The sequence below is a fragment of the Danio rerio genome, chromosome 11 (assembly GCF_052040795.2).
Source record: "Danio rerio strain M-AB ecotype USA chromosome 11, GRCz13ab, whole genome shotgun sequence".
Taxonomy (NCBI): Eukaryota; Metazoa; Chordata; class Actinopteri; order Cypriniformes; family Danionidae; genus Danio; species Danio rerio.
In genome coordinates, this window is record NC_141031.1 from 3,940,787 (window position 1) to 3,959,668 (window position 18,882).

The 18,882-nt window shown below is 38.6% G+C and overlaps 1 protein-coding gene and 1 long non-coding RNA gene across 5 annotated transcripts in view; one reads left to right on the plus strand and one right to left on the minus strand.

Annotated features, from left to right (window-relative positions):
* The window catches only part of LOC147834628 (uncharacterized), a 282,404-nt gene that overhangs the window by 235,018 nt on the left and 28,504 nt on the right, over window positions 1–18,882 (plus strand). The gene's annotated exons all lie outside the window — the stretch shown is intronic.
* gata2a (GATA binding protein 2a) lies at window positions 1,091–18,805 on the minus strand. 3 transcript variants are annotated; one of them, XM_087271803.1, is made up of 6 exons: window positions 18,519–18,805; window positions 13,074–13,508; window positions 11,163–11,735; window positions 7,089–7,234; window positions 4,000–4,125; window positions 1,091–2,186 (listed from the first exon to the last, which is right to left on the minus strand). In XM_087271803.1, the coding sequence occupies exons 2-6, from the start codon at window positions 13,297–13,299 to the stop codon at window positions 1,887–1,889; spliced, it is 1,371 nt and encodes a 456-aa protein (XP_087127929.1). In that variant the 5' UTR covers window positions 13,300–13,508; window positions 18,519–18,805; the 3' UTR covers window positions 1,091–1,886.

Here is an 18,882-nt window from a genome sequence, read left to right on the forward strand (position 1 = left end):
TTTTTGCAGTTTTTGTTTTCGCGAATCCAGCAGAAGCTGCTGTGTATGCTTTTTTGACATCTCAAATATCCCTTAAGATTCCCTTTCAAGCCTGCTGCTCTATTGTCAACTCACCAGGCCGCTGTCGACTGACTGTTTGACTAACTGAATGACTGACCCACCCTCCTCTTTCTCTAAACCCAACCAGTTGTATTGATTGACCCGCACACCCACTTCCCTAACCCCAACCAACAATTTTCAAAAGCAATCCAGAAAAAGAAAAGCACACCTTTTTACCACAATTTCAGATTTTACCACATTGTCACCCTGTTATTTACTTGTTTGTTTTATTTTTTGGATTGTTTTTGTCTTACCTGCTTTCTGGAACCGTTCCTCGATGGACTCGAACCCCGTCATTGGGGTCAACTCCTCTCTGCGTCTCAAGTCCGGCGACATACATGGCAAGCTAACACAATGGTAACAGCGAGAAAGCCGTCAATATGGAGGTAAGCGTTTAGCTGGTAAACACGAAAAGGAACGGCGTTATACCACCCAGTATCGTTCATTTTAAAAAGAAAATCCAGCCATGCATAACTCTGGCTACATAACTCACTGTCTCCAGAAACGTATATAAGGCTACGTTTTCAGTATGAGCCTATGTTGTTGAAAACACTGCGCTTGGGTTTAGGGAAGGTGGTGGGTGGGTCAATCGTTGCTTTTTAAAACACTATTGGTTTTGTTTAGGGAAAAAGGAGAATGGAGGAATCGGTTGGTTGATCAGTCAGTCGACAGCAGCCTCTGGCAGATTACGCAAGAATGACACTCGTGAGAGAAATTTAAGGTCTGAGATGGTGTACACAGTGGTCTGTGACTGATTTGTGAAAACAAAAATTGCAAAAAAAAAAAAAAACGTAGATCCTGGGACGTATTTTGCTTTCTCCAGATATGTATATAGGGGTACATAATCAGAATGAGCATGGGTTTAGATTTGTTCTGCTGAACAACAATCAAATGATTGATAAATTAGATGTCTCTTTCAATGACTAATTGAATAGTGTAAGAAAGTCTGTCTTTCATATCATGCTAGCAAAGGAAGTACTCATGGAAAGTATGAAGTATTAAAACTTTTATTTCCTTTATTTGCGTAATGGAAAATGATAAAAACGTACAGCTCAGCAACATCGCCTTGGCTAGGATAGGTCAGTGTTCTTTTTTTGTTTGTTTAATCAATAACAATCAAATAATATTTATAATATAACAATGTGTTCCGAGGGAAAGCCAAATAGGAGATAAAAGAGTGAAAATAAATTATCATAATAACAATAACCATAATAACAATTAACCATTATAAACACTTCTCTGCTTGTATGTCGTATCCATATAGAGTCCGTTCAGAGGGAATCATGCCCGAGGAGCGGGGTTGGGGTGTATTCCAGCATGTTAGGGGGGATAAACTTAGTGGTCTTCTTCTCTCTTTCAGTCTCTCTCGCTTCCACTTCATCGTGTACGCTGATGCTCAAAGCGAGTCCTTTATGAGAGTTTTGAGGTGGCCGTTTTGACTACCACACAGTGATTCTGCGTCCGCTCTTTCAGTACCAAAGTGACTCAGTAAATGTAACAAAAGGCGAAAAGCAAAGGCAGCTCTCTTTCCCTGTGCTCTGTCCGCGATCTCGTCCTCTCGTCGTCTACAAGGGAGAGGTGCTTTTAAAAGGAGTGAACCGTCCTCTATACAAGTTGACAAGTTGGTTGTTGATGAGATGACACCTTCCTTGGCAGTGTCCAAACCCGACGTGAACCCCTTTGCTTCCCTGGCCTGTGGAAGATTTCTTGACGGGACGGGAGAGGTGGACATTGTGGGTATACGGAGGAGCTTATTCAGTGCCTCTGTGGAGGGGATGCTGGGTTGTTCAGTGTGGTTCGGCCCAGGCGGGAGAGCGGCCGGAATGGTGCGGGTGGCTGAATGTGGGGTGAATGGGGGTCGGCGTGGGCAGCATGTGTCCGGAATGGCTGAACGGTGGCAGGTGGCCCATGTGTGGCATGTGGCTTGCCAGGGCGCTGGCGCTGCCAAACGGAGAGGTCTTGTCCTGCATGCACTTGGAGAGCTCCTCGAAACCCTCACCAGATCGTTTACTCCTCTTGGACTTGCTGGACATCTTGCGGTTGCGTGTTTGGATGCCCTCCTTCTTCATGGTCAGTGGCCTGTTGACCTGTAAGGAAAGAGACAGGACGGGTTAGCAGAGAGCACAGAGGAATGAAAACATCATGGAAAGTCAAAATATACACAAAGGTTACAAGTTTGAGAATAGAAATTATCTTTTTTTTATATTATACTATGAATTTTCACCACTTTATTTAAATATAAATACATTCTGGTAACACTCTCAGAAACAAAGGTACAAAATATGTCACTGGGGTGATACCTTTTCAAAAGGTACACACTTGTACCACACTGGTGGACCTTTAGGGTACACTTTAGGGTACCTTTGTACCTTTAAGGTTGACTTTTGTGCTTTTAAGGTTGACTTTGGTACATTTAAGTTACTCTTAGGTACATATTTGTACTATTTATGTATTAATATGTACCTTTTAAGGACCTGTTAGGAACAAAAAATGTATCTTTTGAAAAGGTACCACTCCAGTGACAGATTTTGTACCATTATTTTTGAACTGTTGGCTACTAACACTAATACTGTTTATTAACACTGATGAAGTATGATCTAATTCTCCCTACTCAATACCTCAACAAAACTGTCTTACTAAAAATAAGCAGACAGTTTTTAGCTAAAATTCTTAGTTAATAGTTTGTAAATAGAGAGAATTGTACCTTTATTATACCTTATACACTCTCAGAAATAAAGGTACACGAGCTGTCAATGGGGTGGTACCTTAAAGGTCCATATTAAGACCTCAATGGTACATATAAGTATCTAAAAAGTACAAAAGTGTTCTTCTTAATTTTTTTAGGTACTAATATATACTTTTGGGGTACTAATACGGACCCTTCAAGTACAAATGTGTACCTTTTGAAAAGGTACCACCCCAGTGACAGCTGGCGTACCTTTATTTCTGAGAGCATTTTAAGTCATTGTATTAACAAGTCATTGACTAACACTACTAGCTTAATAAACTAATTAGCTGCTTATTAATAATTTGTAAGGTAGAAAATGGGTTTAGGTTTTGGGTAGAATTAGGAATGTAGAATAAGGTCTTATTTTATAACTACTAATCAATAATAATTTACAATTAGGTCATAAGCTAGTAGTTAATATAATAAATGGTGACTTAACCTAAAGTGTTACCTACAAATGTTTATTCACACTCAAAATGTTGGGTTGTTTTAACAAAAGCATTGGGCCAAATATTGACAGACCCAAACTTTGGGTTATAATTTAATTTAAATTCATTGTAATTGAAAGAATTAACCCAAACGGACTCTAAATAATGTTGGGTTGTTGTCGGTTGTCTATATTTCACCAAACGTTTGGTTATAACGTCCCAATAAGTCAATTTATGTAGACTTAGCCTATATATAAAATGCAGATATCAAAGTGTATAATGTAGTCTTTATTATGGTTTTAGGGTTTCATTTCAAACGAAAACTAGACTTAAGGGGGGAAGCAATTCAGCAGCTCAGCTGTCACGCAATTCCGTTTTCTCCCTCTTCCCTTCTTTGTTTCGCTTGTTTCATTAAGGTGAAATGTATTTATTCGTCTGCTAAATAGATCGCAGCCAAGCTTAACATTAAAAAGGCTAGTTTCAGACAACTCCGAATTGATAGCCTATAACTGACGCCGTATCTTGAATGGCAGACCCGCCCTGCCGTCCCTCCGGGGAATAACGCCCTCCTTTGAAACAAAGCTGGATTAATCTAAAAAGAAAACGGTCAACGGGCTCTGTCTGACAGGGAAAGCCGGCTTTGCGTCCCCGGCCTCGCTCGTCCCTCTCTTAAATCGATACAAGCTGTCCGCCCACTTGACCACTTCGCTGTCACTTTCAGTGTTTGCGACTCTTAATACTCACGTTGTGGAGTTTGTAGTAGAGCCCGCAGGCGTTGCACACCGGGTCACCGTTCCCGTTGCGCCGCCACAGGGTGGTCGTGGTTGTCTGGCAGTTCGCGCAGCAGGTGCCAGCTCGCCTCGCCGCAGACTGTAGGCAAGAAAGCAGAGTATTGTCAATATTTGCGCACTAAATTAAAACATCATTTTATCAGTAACGACATATCATAGATTTTTTTTGTATAAGGAACAACCCCATGGTCATGTGAAAAGTCTAATCATTTCTGTTTCCCACTCGCAAAAAAATATATTTGTTGTTTGTTCAGACTAATTGATTAAATTGTGCTAAAATGGCACAATTATTTATTTATTGTGGAAAAGCTAACTTAATTCCTTCATGTTGTCCCAACACAAATGGATTGTGTTGAATAGCATTTTCATACTGAAGACCGGTTCTTCTAATTATTGCGTAAAGTTACTGAATAGCCTAATACATTTGGCCTAATAGCATATTAAATGTAGGCCTATTCATTCATTCATTTTACATTCGGCTTAGTCCCTTTATTTCTCAGGGGTTGCCACAGTGGAATGAACCGCCAACTTATCCAGCATATTTTTTGCGCATCGGATGCCCTTCCAGCCGAACCTGGGATACAATACAATTATTATTATTATGTATTTATTAAATATTATTATCATTATTATTATTGTTGTTTTGGTATATAATATAAATTATATTATAAAGATTTTATTTACAGTTTATTTATTGCACAAAATACGCATAAACGTTTAATATCCAATATTACCTAATATAATGTAAACTATTTGTAATATCAAAAAGTGATTACATATCCTTAGGCTTGGAGTAAATACATTCAGGATCAAAATCTGATGGGGGATGACGAATATTATGACTCATTCATGCTATGTGCACTCTGCACAGCATTTCAAAACTATCCCCAAATAACATTAAAGCGATTGCAGCCTTGTAGGCCACATATGAAATCTCTTACAGGGAGAGTCGCCTCCGCGTTTGGCCTAATTAAATATAGCCCATTCTGTGCATTTAAACACGCTAAATTCAATTTTCCAATTTGTGCCTTGATTAGAAAAAAACTGTGCCCGATGAAATTCGTTTTTCCCCTGACCTTCATCTAATAAATTCTGCCATATTTCAGCTAAATGCATTAGACAGATCATTAATTTATAACGTTTCGATACACTGCTCCCCTTCATGCCACGAATCAAACGCTTTCAGTGGGCGGGGCGACTGCAAAAGCCGGGTCATCAATCCTCTGTTCGCTTTTTTGTCCATTGCGGATCAATTTTTCACACATAATGAGAAACATTTATAGGCGTACAGCGCAATTCCCCCGCAGTCCAACACGTATAGCGTTTGCAGTTTGTGTTCATTAACGATTTACATATTAAATTCTATTGCCTTTTTGTGCCGGATAAAACAAAATGCCGCTTTGGATAAAATGAAACAAAACGCAGACGACAACAAACACACACACACACACACACACACACACACACACACACACACACACACATGCATTCCGATGCTTCAACTCAGTGCCAGTCGAGCATGACAAACAAGAGAGCAAAGAGTATAAATCCATTTATTTTCCAATCCCTGCCCCAGCCCCTTCACACATAGTGCTCTGATAATCGCTTTACAGTAGATGTCATTCGGGCCTGCCGGGGCCAGAGAAAATTCAGCCGGGTTTGTTGAAGACGGAAACACCCGGGAGCCTGGCTTCCTTATCGGGCCCGGGCAGATATCCGGATAGGAAACAACTGGATGGCCTTTGAACAGCGCTCTGAAAACACTTCAACCCAAAATGCAAAAGCATGGGCCAGCACACTGACTCCATGGAAAACCCTGTGGCCCTTTACTATGAGAACATATAGCTAGAGAAAAGCAGAAATTGCTGCTAAAAATAATAATGATCACCACAACATTCTTAACAATCACCATAATTTAATTCCTTTTTGAATATGTAACTCCAGCTGAGTATGTAAGAGTCTATTTTACAACAAGATTCCCTCAGAGACGTTTATATTTACACTCTGACGGTCACTTAGCCAAGGGAAAATTAAATTATGACACATGGCTGATAGAAAAAGACAGTCTCACTCAATTAAATCGCTTGTTGTGTCTCTAAATGAATCTCCACGATAGTATTACATCACTTTTTGAAAGGGTGACTCAATAAGAGAGTAAGGAGACAGAGGTTGAACTATAGAGTTTCAGCCACTAAAGGATAAAATAAGATTACGTTGATAGAAAAAGCTTTGGTTTTGGGAAAATATCCTTCCATATTCTTTGAAAAGTCATGTTTTTATAGGATCCCGATGCTGGAAAAGCTGTCACCCCTGCCCAGGGATACTATTTTATTGCAACAAGATATTTATATTTGAATAAATGAATAAAGTAGTCTTCTTTTACAGCATGTCCGTGAACCGTGGAACAATAGCAGATTAATAACCAGAGCATAATCGGGTTTGACTCTTCACACATCTTGCTTACTGATTCCTCCAGATAAATCATCTCAAAACTTTGCGTTTGTTGTCTTTTTATCGAACATCTCAGTGCAAAAAGTCATTAAGATAAAACGAAATCCAAAATCAAACAAGCCAAAATCTGCTTTTAAACATCTCATCACTTCGAGATTAAGCGAGATAATGCTGGCAGTGATTTCAAAATGGAACCAGAATGGTATAAGCCAACCACACAAAGCAAAAACCAATGGCATGTGGCTTTCTAAACACCCCTCAGCCAGATCCAAACAGATGCGTCCAGGCTATATTGCGGCAATTTTTTTTGTTCTGTCATTGTGGAGCGGTGATAATTGTACTGGCATGGGCATTGGTATCAGTGACAGTATCAGAAGTAGAAGCAATAATGATAGCGGGAACAATAGCAATAGTAGCAGTATTGTAACAGGCAAAGTAGGGGATCACCAGGGGGTGAGGGCGACAAACAATTCCAGGAAGATTATAGGGAAAATATAACTTTCCTGGAATTGTGTTCTGCTTCGTGCTCCTATTTAGCCCTCTTTCTCACGTGTGTGTGTTTGGGGGAACTGAAAGTACTCATCTACTCACCAGTCTGCGCTTTGGCTTGATAAGGGGTCTGTTCTGGCCGTTCATCTTGTGGTACAGGCCGCACGCGTTGCAGAGGTAGTGGCCCGTTCCATCCCGCCGCCACAGCGGGGTGGAGGTGGCTCCACAGTTCACACATTCACGCCCCTCTGTGCAGAATTCAAGTGGAGGAAAAGCAAAGGGAAATTTATATAATTAAGAGGTTCACACTCTGATACAATACAGGAACACAGGGTCACGGAAAAGCCACGTTCTGGCCATAGAAAAACAACTCCCAAGTTAATTAGCTAATATCATGACATTTTCACATTGGATTTTTGCATCAGATCTGGATGTGTTACACTATTCATGTCAGAGTCCTAAAAAATAACATTTTAGGCCTTAAAAGGTCTTAAATCAACTGAAATATTGTGTTTTAGGTCCTAAATCGTTATTTTAACAGATCTTAATTTTGCTTTGTTCATGTATAGCTACCCAATCTGGGCAACACCTGTTCAATCACCAACAATCCACGTCAATAACAAGATTTAATTTTTTTTTTTTACTTAATTTTGACTATATTTACCATTATGATTTAATTACTTTATTTATAATAAAATTTGTTTGAAAGTTCTCAATGTATTTGCTGCTGATATATTATTATTATTATTGTATTGTGTTAAATTTATTAAATTATAATAATTTTTGATAGGGCAAGTGAAAATCTTTTCCAACTGGGATGTTGGAAAAAAATCCTTACCATTAAGCTCCTCATGTCCCCACTATTCATGTCTGGGGTGTCTTAAAAAACTACATGTTATGCCTCAAAAAGTCTTAAATTTACTGAAATATTGTGTTGTAGGTCTTAAATCGTTATTTTAACAGGTCTTAATTTTGCTTTGTTCACGTAAAGCTACCCAATCTGGCCAACACCCATACAATCATCAACAATCCACTTTAATAACAAGATATTATAATAAAAAGCTTAATTTTGACTATATTTACCATTATGATTTAATTACTTTATTTATAATAAAATTTGTTTGAAAGTTCTTTATGTATTTGCTGCTGATATATTATTATTATTGTATTGTGTTAAATGTATTAAATTATAATAATTTTTAATAGGGCACGTTAAAATCTTTTCCAACTGGAATGTTCGAAAAAAATCCTTACCATTAAGCTCATATCCCCACTATTCATGTCTGGGGTGTCTTAAAAAACTATAATGTATGTCTCAAAAAGTCTTAAATTTACTGAAATATTGTTTTGTAGGTCTTAAATCTTTATTTTAACAGGTCTTAATTTTGCTTTGTTCATGTATAGCTACCTAATCCACCTCAATAACAAGATTTTTATATAAAAAAAATTAATATTTAACTCTATTTACCAGTATGGTTTAACTACTTTCCTTATAAAAACATTTGTTTGAATGTTCTTAATGTATTTGCTGCTGATATATATATATATTTTATCAAATCATTATTTGTGTTATTGCATTATTAAATGTATTCATTTATAATAATTTTTGATAGGGCAAGTGAAAATCTTTTCCAAATGGCAAGTTCGAAAAACATCCTAACCATTAAGCTATTTATGTCCACAGCGTCCTAAAAATATATATTTTAGGTCTTAAATCTACTGAAATATTGTGTTGTAGGTCGTAAATCTTTATTTTAACAGGTTTTCATTTTCTTTTGTTCATGTATAGCTACCCAATCTAGCCAACACCCATACAATCACCAACAATCCACCCCAATAACAAGATTTTTACATTAAAAATGTTAATATTTAGCTCTATTTACCAGTATGGTTTAATTACTTATAAAACATTTGTTTGAAAGTTCTCAATGTTTTTCTTGCTGATATATTTAAAAATTATTATTATTATTGTTGTATTATTAAATGTAAGTGAAAATCTTTTTTTTTTACTGGGATGTTCGGGGGAAAAAATCCCTCCCATTTAGCTCTCTATAAGTCTGAAATTTTATTCATAATGGTCTTAAAGATGTCCTTAAAAGTCTTTTTTAAACTTAAATTTAACTTTGTGAAACCCACAGAAACCCTTATAGGAAGTTTTAAATAGACATGTGTTTGTGGATGATGCATTTTGTAAAGCAATGCATCTCTACATAAACTAAAGCCAGTTTGACAATGAAGCCAGCTTCACATGCTTTATCATTATTTATCTGCTACTAAATATTACGTTTTTGCAAACACAACATGATCAAAACACTGTGACAAGATATACTAATTAAAATGTGAATACTTTCTACATTCTCGCTGCTGTTTATCGGCCAGCTGTCCAGGCTTGTCCCATACTCTGGTGTCATATCACAAGCACATTAACCTGCTGGAAAGTGCCCTGCGTTTTAATTCATATGCTCTTCCTCCTCACTCCCCTGAGCACCTTTCTATTATTCACATTATAATGTGAGATAGTCGCTGTCCCACCCTGACCAGAGAAAAGAATCCGCCCGGACAATGGACGCTCTTTTGAAGTGTATGTGATGTGTTGTAATTCAGTCATTTACTTTTTCTGCTCAGGCCTGACTTGGTATCACTTTTGAATGTACTGAAACTTGGGCCTGGGAGGGTTAGGTGAAAATATCCCTGCTAATGGGCTGAGTAAATAGAGTTAAAACTGTAATTTCTGAATTATTCACAATTTATTCACAACCTCATTTTGTTTTTGCCTTTCTTTCAATGCCCAACCATCTTTGTGGGATTGATTTAATTGTTTGCACTGAATCTCAGAATGTTTCCATTCATAGCAACTTATATTTTCCCCACATGACATTTTCCACATTCATAGGCTGGCTGGATAAATAAACAAAAGCATACAAATTAAAACAATGGCATGGACATATTTTGCATTTCTATGTTGAGTAGGTCTAGGTTAATATTTATTAAATTAAATATGCAAATACACATACTTTCTATTGTAGTATAAAAAGCATTTATGATCTAATTGCATTGTCACGTGTTACGGAAATTACTTCCAAATAAAGTTATTCGTTAACAGTGCATCAGACCGAGGTCGTGCATAAATAAGCACACAAACAGCAGGGTCTTGTCGCCTGTGAAGGCCTGTCCCGCCGGGGTTTTGTTAGTATTGGGGTCGTGGGAGGGCGGAGGGGGAGTGTGTCGTGATTTGTTCTGCTGAAGGTATACAGGATATGACTGGAGCCAGCGCGTCGTGACTCCGCAACGTTTCAAGCGCAATAAAGGCTAAATGTAAAGGAAAAACACTGCACAAAGCAGCAAGCAGCCCGCCAAATAAAATAATTTGCTTTGAGGGCAATCAAGTAGAATTTTTGTGAATATAATATACCTGTGTATTTTATATTTAATGCATTAAGTTATGTAAACTTGTCTTAACGTTTCATTTTTTAATCAAGCCGTGTTTATTAGGCCTGCACCACTAATTACTCATATGTTTTTTAATCATTTGTTGACTCGATAGTCTTGCACTCTAAATAATAAAAAAATATATATAATCTCGTACATGATTTTTTTTACTTTATAATATCTGTAATTTACAGGCTATTTTAATTTCCTTTAATCCAGAGTTGTTGAAAGATTCAACAAACTTCTATTTACGGGTTGCAACTTTGCTACTTCTTTAAGATGATTAAATTATAATAATACTATTTTAAATTATCAATTTTGGTGTTTTTTTACGAAGTGTTTTCACCAAGTTACAGTTGCCTGTAAGAAAACTATTTTAGTTTTAAAGGTGCCACCTTTGAGCCACCTTTGAGCTACATTGCGTATTGTGGTTTTGTAAAATCTACTTGTTTAAAAACTTGTCCTGTTTCATAATTTAAAAATTTTGGTGTAATAGCCTATGGGTAGATTCCTAAAATGGCTGCCTCATATTTTAAAAAGGAAACCCAGAGTAAGACATTGTATCTGAGAGGAGAAAACAATTATGGAAAACAAACCACTTGGGATGCCATTGTGTTTTGCTAAATTAAATTATTTAGCCTAAAAAAAAATACACCGCATCCTTGTTTGCACTCATTTTCCTTCTCTAAACATGCATATTTATAGTCTACTTCAGTCCAAGATCGAGTAAGAGCTAATGAAACTCACCTGAGCACGATCGCGTCTTGCTTTTACATTTAGGTGTGAAGCTGGAAGCGGATCCGCTGAGGAGGGTACCGGGATGAAACAGGCCGCCGCCGTAGTCGTGTGGCGCGGGCAGGGAGTAGGTTGGGTAGGTCGGGATGGGATGATGTGTGGAGGGTGTCTGGGCACTCATAGCCAAGCTTCCCCGAAGAGGACTACATCCCTCCATTTTCATGCCATCTGCGATGGACACTTGGTACTTGATGGACTCCTTTTCGTCCATTCTTGCAGTGGTGGATGTCGGAGAAGAAGGACCGGGGTCTGGTGATACGTCTTTCGGTGGGGTTGGGGGGAAATTATAAAGGGGATGCGGACTGGAGTGGGTTGCGGATGTGAGGGAGGAAACTGGAGCCGTGCTTGAGCTGCTGCTGCACGGATAAGCGGCGCTGGCGGGGTGCAGGCCGGGCTTGCTGAAGTGGCTGACCGCCCAGGCGTTGTGGTGGGCGGCGGAGAGCGCTGCCTTCCCGCTGTCCAGCCAGGGAATACCGGGACTGTGTATGAGGTGTGGCCGACAGACCTGACTTCCCGTGAGACGAGCTAAGAAATATAAGACAGAAACAAACATAAAGCTCAATTCAAAATGACAATTATGAGCAACATATACACACAAACACAGGCAGGTTTGTCTTAAAGACTCTCACCTGTTGACTCCGTACTCGAACAATACAAACTTGACATTGAGATGAAAGTTTCCTAAACATCAATTAGCTACGCAACACAAACAAAATCTCATTTGTCGATTTGTCTTTGTCCAAACTTTTGTCCTAACCACGATCTGAAAATATTTTTTTCGACTCTCGTCGGGATGATAACGCGCTTACTCCAAAGATGTAAAATGTCTGTACGAAAGCGAAACACGACAACTTAACAAAGCATTCTCACCCACAGCTTGTTCTTCGCACAAATTAGACACTTGGACTAAGAAATTCATCAGGAATTTTTCGTTTTGATTTGGCATCCGGGAAGTGCCTTGATCCCCCCTCTCTCTCTCCCTGACACGAACTTCCCTTTCCTCATCAAGTCATTCGCGGGACATTTTCTTTTTCATCTTATCTTTACATTTCAACACGCACCTCTTGGAGATGACAGTTCGCACCGCTGAGAAGAAATCGGATATCTAACATTTTAAACGCATCTTTGTCATCCTTTTTCCTCGGCTACTTGGTAACTGCCAAGCACAAACGCTATGCGGATTATATTTTGCGCAAAACAACATCAACAACAATAACAAATAATTAAATGTGCATATCTGTGGTTAAGCATCCATGCGTCTCGGCCACAGGAGAGTCCCGTGTTTAGGCCGCGCAATACGGTTCGTAAAAGCTAACAGCGCAAATAATCTAAATTTTACAAGACACAACATGGCTGCACTAAAATGAATCGTAAACGCCCCCCAAAAATTGAATAAACCGTATCAACAATGTCAAGTTTGTTTACTAAACTTTTAAACATAACAAAAAAGTATATATATATATATATATATATATATATATATATATATATATATATATATATATATATATATATATATATATATATAATATTAAATATTTTTACCACAAAAATGGCCACCAATTTATAGTGAACTGTATATACCACACATTTAAATAGCCTAAAAATAATAAATAATTTAACAATAACAATACAAATGTTATTTCAAACACTTCACACAGAAGTTCACATTTGGCTACTCGATAATAAATCAACACCAGTAGGCCTGTAATTCATAAGACATTTCAATTCATAATGAAAGTGTGACTAAAATATGTCCTAGAATTTACAATATCCACAAGAATTATATTGTTACTAAAAACTGTACTCCAAAAATGTTATGTAGCCTTTAAAAGATATATATTGACGTAAAATGAATCCTACCGTGCGCTTGTCCGTACGATACTCTAGCCCGAGAGTTGGAGTAGTAGGGGTTCCCCTGCGAGTCCAAGTGATTCAAGAACACATCCACCTCGTCCGGGGGTAGAAGAGGGGCCATGGGCTCCATGTAATTGTGTGTAAGCCCGTGATGATGTGACTCTGGGTGCTGGCCATTGAGTACCGCATGATGGTGGGCCATCCATCGAGACTGATCGGCCGCAACCTCCATCTCAAGTGTCCGCGCTTAGAAAATGCTTGGAAAAGTTTACTTGACACTACAGACCCGAAAGCACCACTATAGTCCGTTAGATTATTAAAATATCTGTCGTTAGCTTAATGCTTCAGGTGGCGATGCTCTGTTTACTTTCTGAGCATGCTTTTATTTTTGAAGGAGTGTTGAGGTCCTGCTTCTTTGCATTCAAGGGTGGCCAGGGACACCTGTAAGAGAATAACAGATAGAAGCATCTCAGTGTTGACGTTAAACACAGTGCAAGACAGATCTTAATTCACACGACGACGCCTCAGTTAATATAAGTAGGCTAACTTTTGTAGTCAATCAATTAAATCGCTCAATTAAATGCTCGCAATTTCAAATAACTACCGGGAAGTACTCACGGCGCAAAGTTGCATTTCAGCACTCCAATCCTGCGTTTATTTTTCCCGTGTTAGTCCTGCGCAAAGAATGTTAATCCTCAAGATGCCTGTTGACGTTCGTAATTCGCCACTGGTTTAAATTGTCCACAGCCCGATTGTTAAAGTCTGCCTAAAACTCTGCGTCTGTCTGAAGCGGAGAGAAGTCTCATTAATGAATTGTGCCTGTGTACTGTCGGAACTGGCGCCAGTAGATTCCATATCTTACGAACATGGGCGGGGACACGAGCTGGCAGTGAGCGCCCTGGGAACCAATAGCAGAGCGCGCTGACTGCCATTGGCTCGGACAGCATGCTTTCCGAAATGCCACGGCGACTGTCGGCCTACTGCTCCACATCCAGAGAGCTGAGAGACTCATCATTCAGCGCAGCAATTTATTGAGATCTTTTTACCCTTTTTAGAGCTTCACGTTGATGGTGTGTAATGATGTCTTTTTACTCAAATGCTAACAGAAAAGCCTAAAATCTAAGTTGCAGCCTAATGCTATTTTTTAAATTTATTTTTAGGACATTAAATGATGAGAATAATATAATTATAGACTTGCAGGATTATATTTAATTTTTAATTGTGCAGAAATGTATTAAAATGCCTCTATTCTATTAATGAATATCGATTTGGCCTATTGCATTCATAATAATCATTTGTTTTAAATATATATTGTGATTACGAGCTGTTCCCTGACCATTAACATTAGCTTAAAACAACAAAACCTGTAACACTGAAGTGTCACATGAGATATGTGCCTAATGCAAGCAAACTCAACTCCTAGCACCACAGGCATTAATTGGGGAGGAGTATTTTATGGTCTCTAAATTGGGGGCTATTGTTCTTGCGCGTCTAATAGTTTTAAATGAGTTGTCACCACATTCTTCTTGTGAAAACACTGTCTTTGTATGCCGTTTCAAGCGATCAAACGTCACTTTACATATTAATAGCGAGCCCGTCTCTTGGTGGTGCCGACAGGTCGCATGGGCAGGTCCAAATAGAGCCAATTGGTGGCCATTAGGGCAGCTTCGTTGATTCTTGCGTACAATTATCTCGTGGCAAAACAAGCAGCAGGCTCGCCCACCGCAGGCAGAAAGACAGAACGTCGCCAATTAGTTTGATAAGCGTTTAGATAAACTGTGGATGCAGGTTAGTCAGCTGAACACCTCATTTGCATAGAGGGTTTAATAAATTGTTACTGTTTGCACCCATCAATAATACATTTTCTTAATTAATTTAGTCGAGAAAAAAAACGCGTTTCAAATTTGTTAAGCCGAATTTGCTTACTAATTACATGCAATGTAAGCTCCAATTCAAATAATCTAATTCAAATGAGCAGTGATTTTTAACAGAAAATCATCGTGTGCATTTCTAAAATGGATACAGTGTATAGCTACAAAGTATAGCTACTTTGTATTGCTGAATTTAGCTACTTTGTATTGCTGAATATAGCTACTTTGTATTGCTGAATATAGCTACTTTGTATTGCTGAATTTAGCTACTTTGTGTTGCTGAATATAGCTACTTTGTATTGCTGATTATAGCTACTTTGTATTGCTGAATTTAGCTACTTTGTATTGCTGAATTTAGCTACTTTGTATTGCTGATTATAGCTACTCTGTATTCATTTAACATTAAATCCTCGTGTTTATTTCTAAAATGGACAATGTAATGCATTGTGAATATAGCTACTTTGTATTGCTTCTTCTCACCTTTCTCCCTCTAACTGCTTGTACCAACGCTTTGCGCTTATAAATTATTAATTTAACTAGCTTGTCTGGTTGGATCAATCAAAGATAACAAAAGAGAGACTTAACTACCAGTGCTCCGGGTAGTTCATTTCTATCTGACAGGATTTCAGGTCTACAACAATCAACCAGTAGTACAAATTATGCTTTAACACATTTCGTAGATTTTAAATAAGCGTGATGTGTCTTTTTGATAATATTGACGCTGTTGTTATTATTTAAAGGCATGAGTTTTAATCCGCATGCTCTAATCTAAAGCGATGATGACTGACAGGCAATAATTGGAGCGCGAGTTTAGAGCCCCTACCGGCCGCCACTCTGACGCCGTGACTCGACGTCACAGTATCTCAAAAAACTTTCCCATAACCATCCACATCTACAGTGCAATATAAATTCTAGGCTTTAGTTCTAGGCTTTGCTTCTTTTTATCAAAACGCACCCATTTGCATCAAAAGATTTTTTTCCAGTGAGGGTTGAAGAGCAAACAATCAATTTAAGCACAAATGCAACACTAAGCACTTAAACCGCAGAACCTCTGTCAGCGTTGGTTGTATAAAGATGCTCAAACGGGCTATTTGTCCTTATTGTGTGACAATATCAGATGCATAAATCCCTTTTTAACACACTGGAATCTGGCCAGGGGCCCTACACAGCACAAAGAGCCCTGGCAGCCTGAAGCCAACAAATTAGAATGTACAGGATAATATGACGCTTGATTTTGCTGTGCAGTGATGCATTTTACACAGTCTACACCTCAAAAAGGTGCAATAGCAGACATTCATTGGAGTTAATATGAGCTTCCTTAATAAAGTAGCCTTCGCTAAAAGTAAATGTTAAAGCAGATTCAATGCTACCGACTATTATCTTTACGATTTGAGGCTGCTTCGATTTTATTTTGTGCAAAATGCATTTGACCCACCTCATCCATTAATGTTAAAATACACGATAATACATTACATATTTGAATTATGTTTATTAACTATTTAAACATGTATTTATTTTTGTAATTTCTGTGTAAATTAATTTCTGATTTTCTAGTCTTACAGACTACATTAAAATATTTAGTGTATGTACACCGCCAATATGCAGCATCACTGCCGGAGTTGTTGTAAACATGACATTACATTTATTATAATGTGTGTGTGTGTGTGTGTGTGTGTGTGTGTGTGTGTGTGTGTGTGTGTGTGTGTGTGTGTGTGTGTGTGTGTGTGTGTGTGTGTGTGTGTGTGTGTGTGTGTTAGCCCTTCCCATCAGAGCCAGTTTTAGCGCTAATGACTGCTCTTGGTTCAGCTCACCTAGGGCTAAATATTCTTAGAGAATACCTGAACTAAATACCTGTGGTAATCCCGGTGCTCTCGATGTTAGAACAAAAGACACTGTCCTTTTAAGGGCTTAGCATTGAATGCTTGGGGTGTTACCGAAGTGGCTGACCCCACCGAGGACTCTAACTCAGTGTGCGCTCTTCTTTAAAACGCCATGCATAAATGTATGCATGCAGACTTTATTTCTTATGTAACTCTGTCGTCTACTGTGTGACGGCGACAATGACATCACGTTCGTTGTGATGTCACATTCGCTTTCAATTAATCGCATCACAAATAATGGAGCACGCTGGAAACGAGCTCAGCGAAAATGGGGGCAATCATTCCCTTAATTAACAGGTGCCGTGAAATGGCTTTGCCCGTTCGTTCCCTTACCGCGCATTTATCATTCTCCGTGGGGTTAAAAGAGGGCAGGAGGGGGCAGAGAGCGGCGCAGAAGGGTTTGTGAAGATAAGCAGGCACTGGGATATAGGGGGAATGACACAGACCAGCTGAAGCGGTATTGTCCTTTACTCACGGGTAATTAGATTGTGACAGGGCACTCGGGGGCAGACACAGGCACAGGCAAAGTCACAAGCCTCCTGTCCTCTGCTGAAGCATGGATAACAGGGATTGAAAGAAAAGCATCTCACCCGCTTTTCATTTCAACCAACAATCCACATTATTTTGCAGCAAAAGTGGGTCTCACGTTTGTGCATGCATTCGCTGTAGTGCATTTATTATAACTTGTCTTGTGCGACTCATGAAGTTCTTGTTCTGAGTGATGATGGCGTTAGTTTAGTCGGAAAATGATTGTGTGGCAGTCATAAATCTGATGGGTGATGACAGCGCGCCCGCCCTCCTTTTGTGGCTGACAGCTCTTGGAGTCAATGATTTAAATAAACAGCACAGGTGGGCTAATGCATGCGTCCTTGGGGCATTCCAGAGAAAGCTAATTCCTCAACTCAATCACATCACATTCGCTTTCACATTTGTAATCATTCTAAAGGAAAACATTAAGTCGTTATGCCCATTGAAATGCTGGCGCCAATTTACTTTAATTGATCTGTTAAATCACGCAATGTATAACGCATGCATCTCCAAAATGTTCTATGGCATTTATAGTGTGTTTTAATAAACAAACTGTAAATTCGTTTCATTAACAGAGATATGTTTTGTATCTGTGTATTGTTTTTGAATAGCCTTACATGTTGAATTACATTTTTTTCTTTATTTTGGCATTTCGTTTTAACACATGCAGGTCAAATAGAAGAGGCCATGTCTCTTTCCATGCATGTAAAATAAGTTGAATAATATTTTAATAACCAAACAATTTAATAAAAGGCTATTTTTGGCACATGCGTCTTTGAGCTTTACGAAAAACGCGTAATCCCGTTTTAGACATTAATTATTTTAGCCATAACCCAAAATATCTGCAGAAGTATAACGGAACACAATGAAGCACAATAATAGCAATGCTAAGTATTATAATAATTTATTATTAGTAATATTTTAATAGTATTTAACGAAACAAAAGTGCATTTTATTTGGTTTTTAAACCATTTAAAATGCAATCAAAATAAACAATGTTTATGCTTCAAATAGACTGAAAATGCACCCTCAAACATAATAATAATTAACCAATTCTGGACTAGCAGTTATCCTTATAAATGCCTCACTAAAACGCGTGAATAATCTCTTCGCATTACTCGACTTCACGCTCGCTGTGTCGAATGATATAGTCAAAGCAAAACGCATCTTACCAGTGTTTATGATTAGGTTCTCTCCTCTTGACATTTCGCAGAGAAATGTGTCCTAGGGGCCAATTCCGTGTGGCACAGTCTTTTTTTTGGGAAGAGCAGCGGTGATTCGTTGTGCTTTGAGAAGCGCTGAGGCTCCGGGCGCAGTCTTCTAGCGGGCGATGCCAACCTTTCCAGACAGACGAGCGTCTTTCCAGAATGAGGATCTTTCTTCAGTGACTTACGGTGTGGTGTAGTGTCTGACACCTCGTACTCTATCTTGTCTTTCTCTCGTCCTCTCTCTCTCTCTCTCTCTCTCGTTGGAAACTTGAGGCACAAAGTAGGGCTGCTGCTGCAACGTAGCCGTGCGTCAGCCAATCTGGTCTTC

Bases quoted from the DNA above. Each gene is read 5' to 3' on its own strand.
- gata2a (XM_087271803.1), bottom strand. From the start codon at position 13,299: ATGGAGGTTGCGGCCGATCAGTCTCGATGGATGGCCCACCATCATGCG. The intron at 4,126-7,088 runs GTGAGTAGATGA...TCTTGCCTACAG, and splicing joins TCAAGCCAAAGCGCAGACTG to TCTGCGGCGAGGCGAGCTGG. The intron at 2,187-3,999 runs GTGAGTATTAAG...CTTTCCTTACAG, and splicing joins TCTACTACAAACTCCACAAC to GTCAACAGGCCACTGACCAT.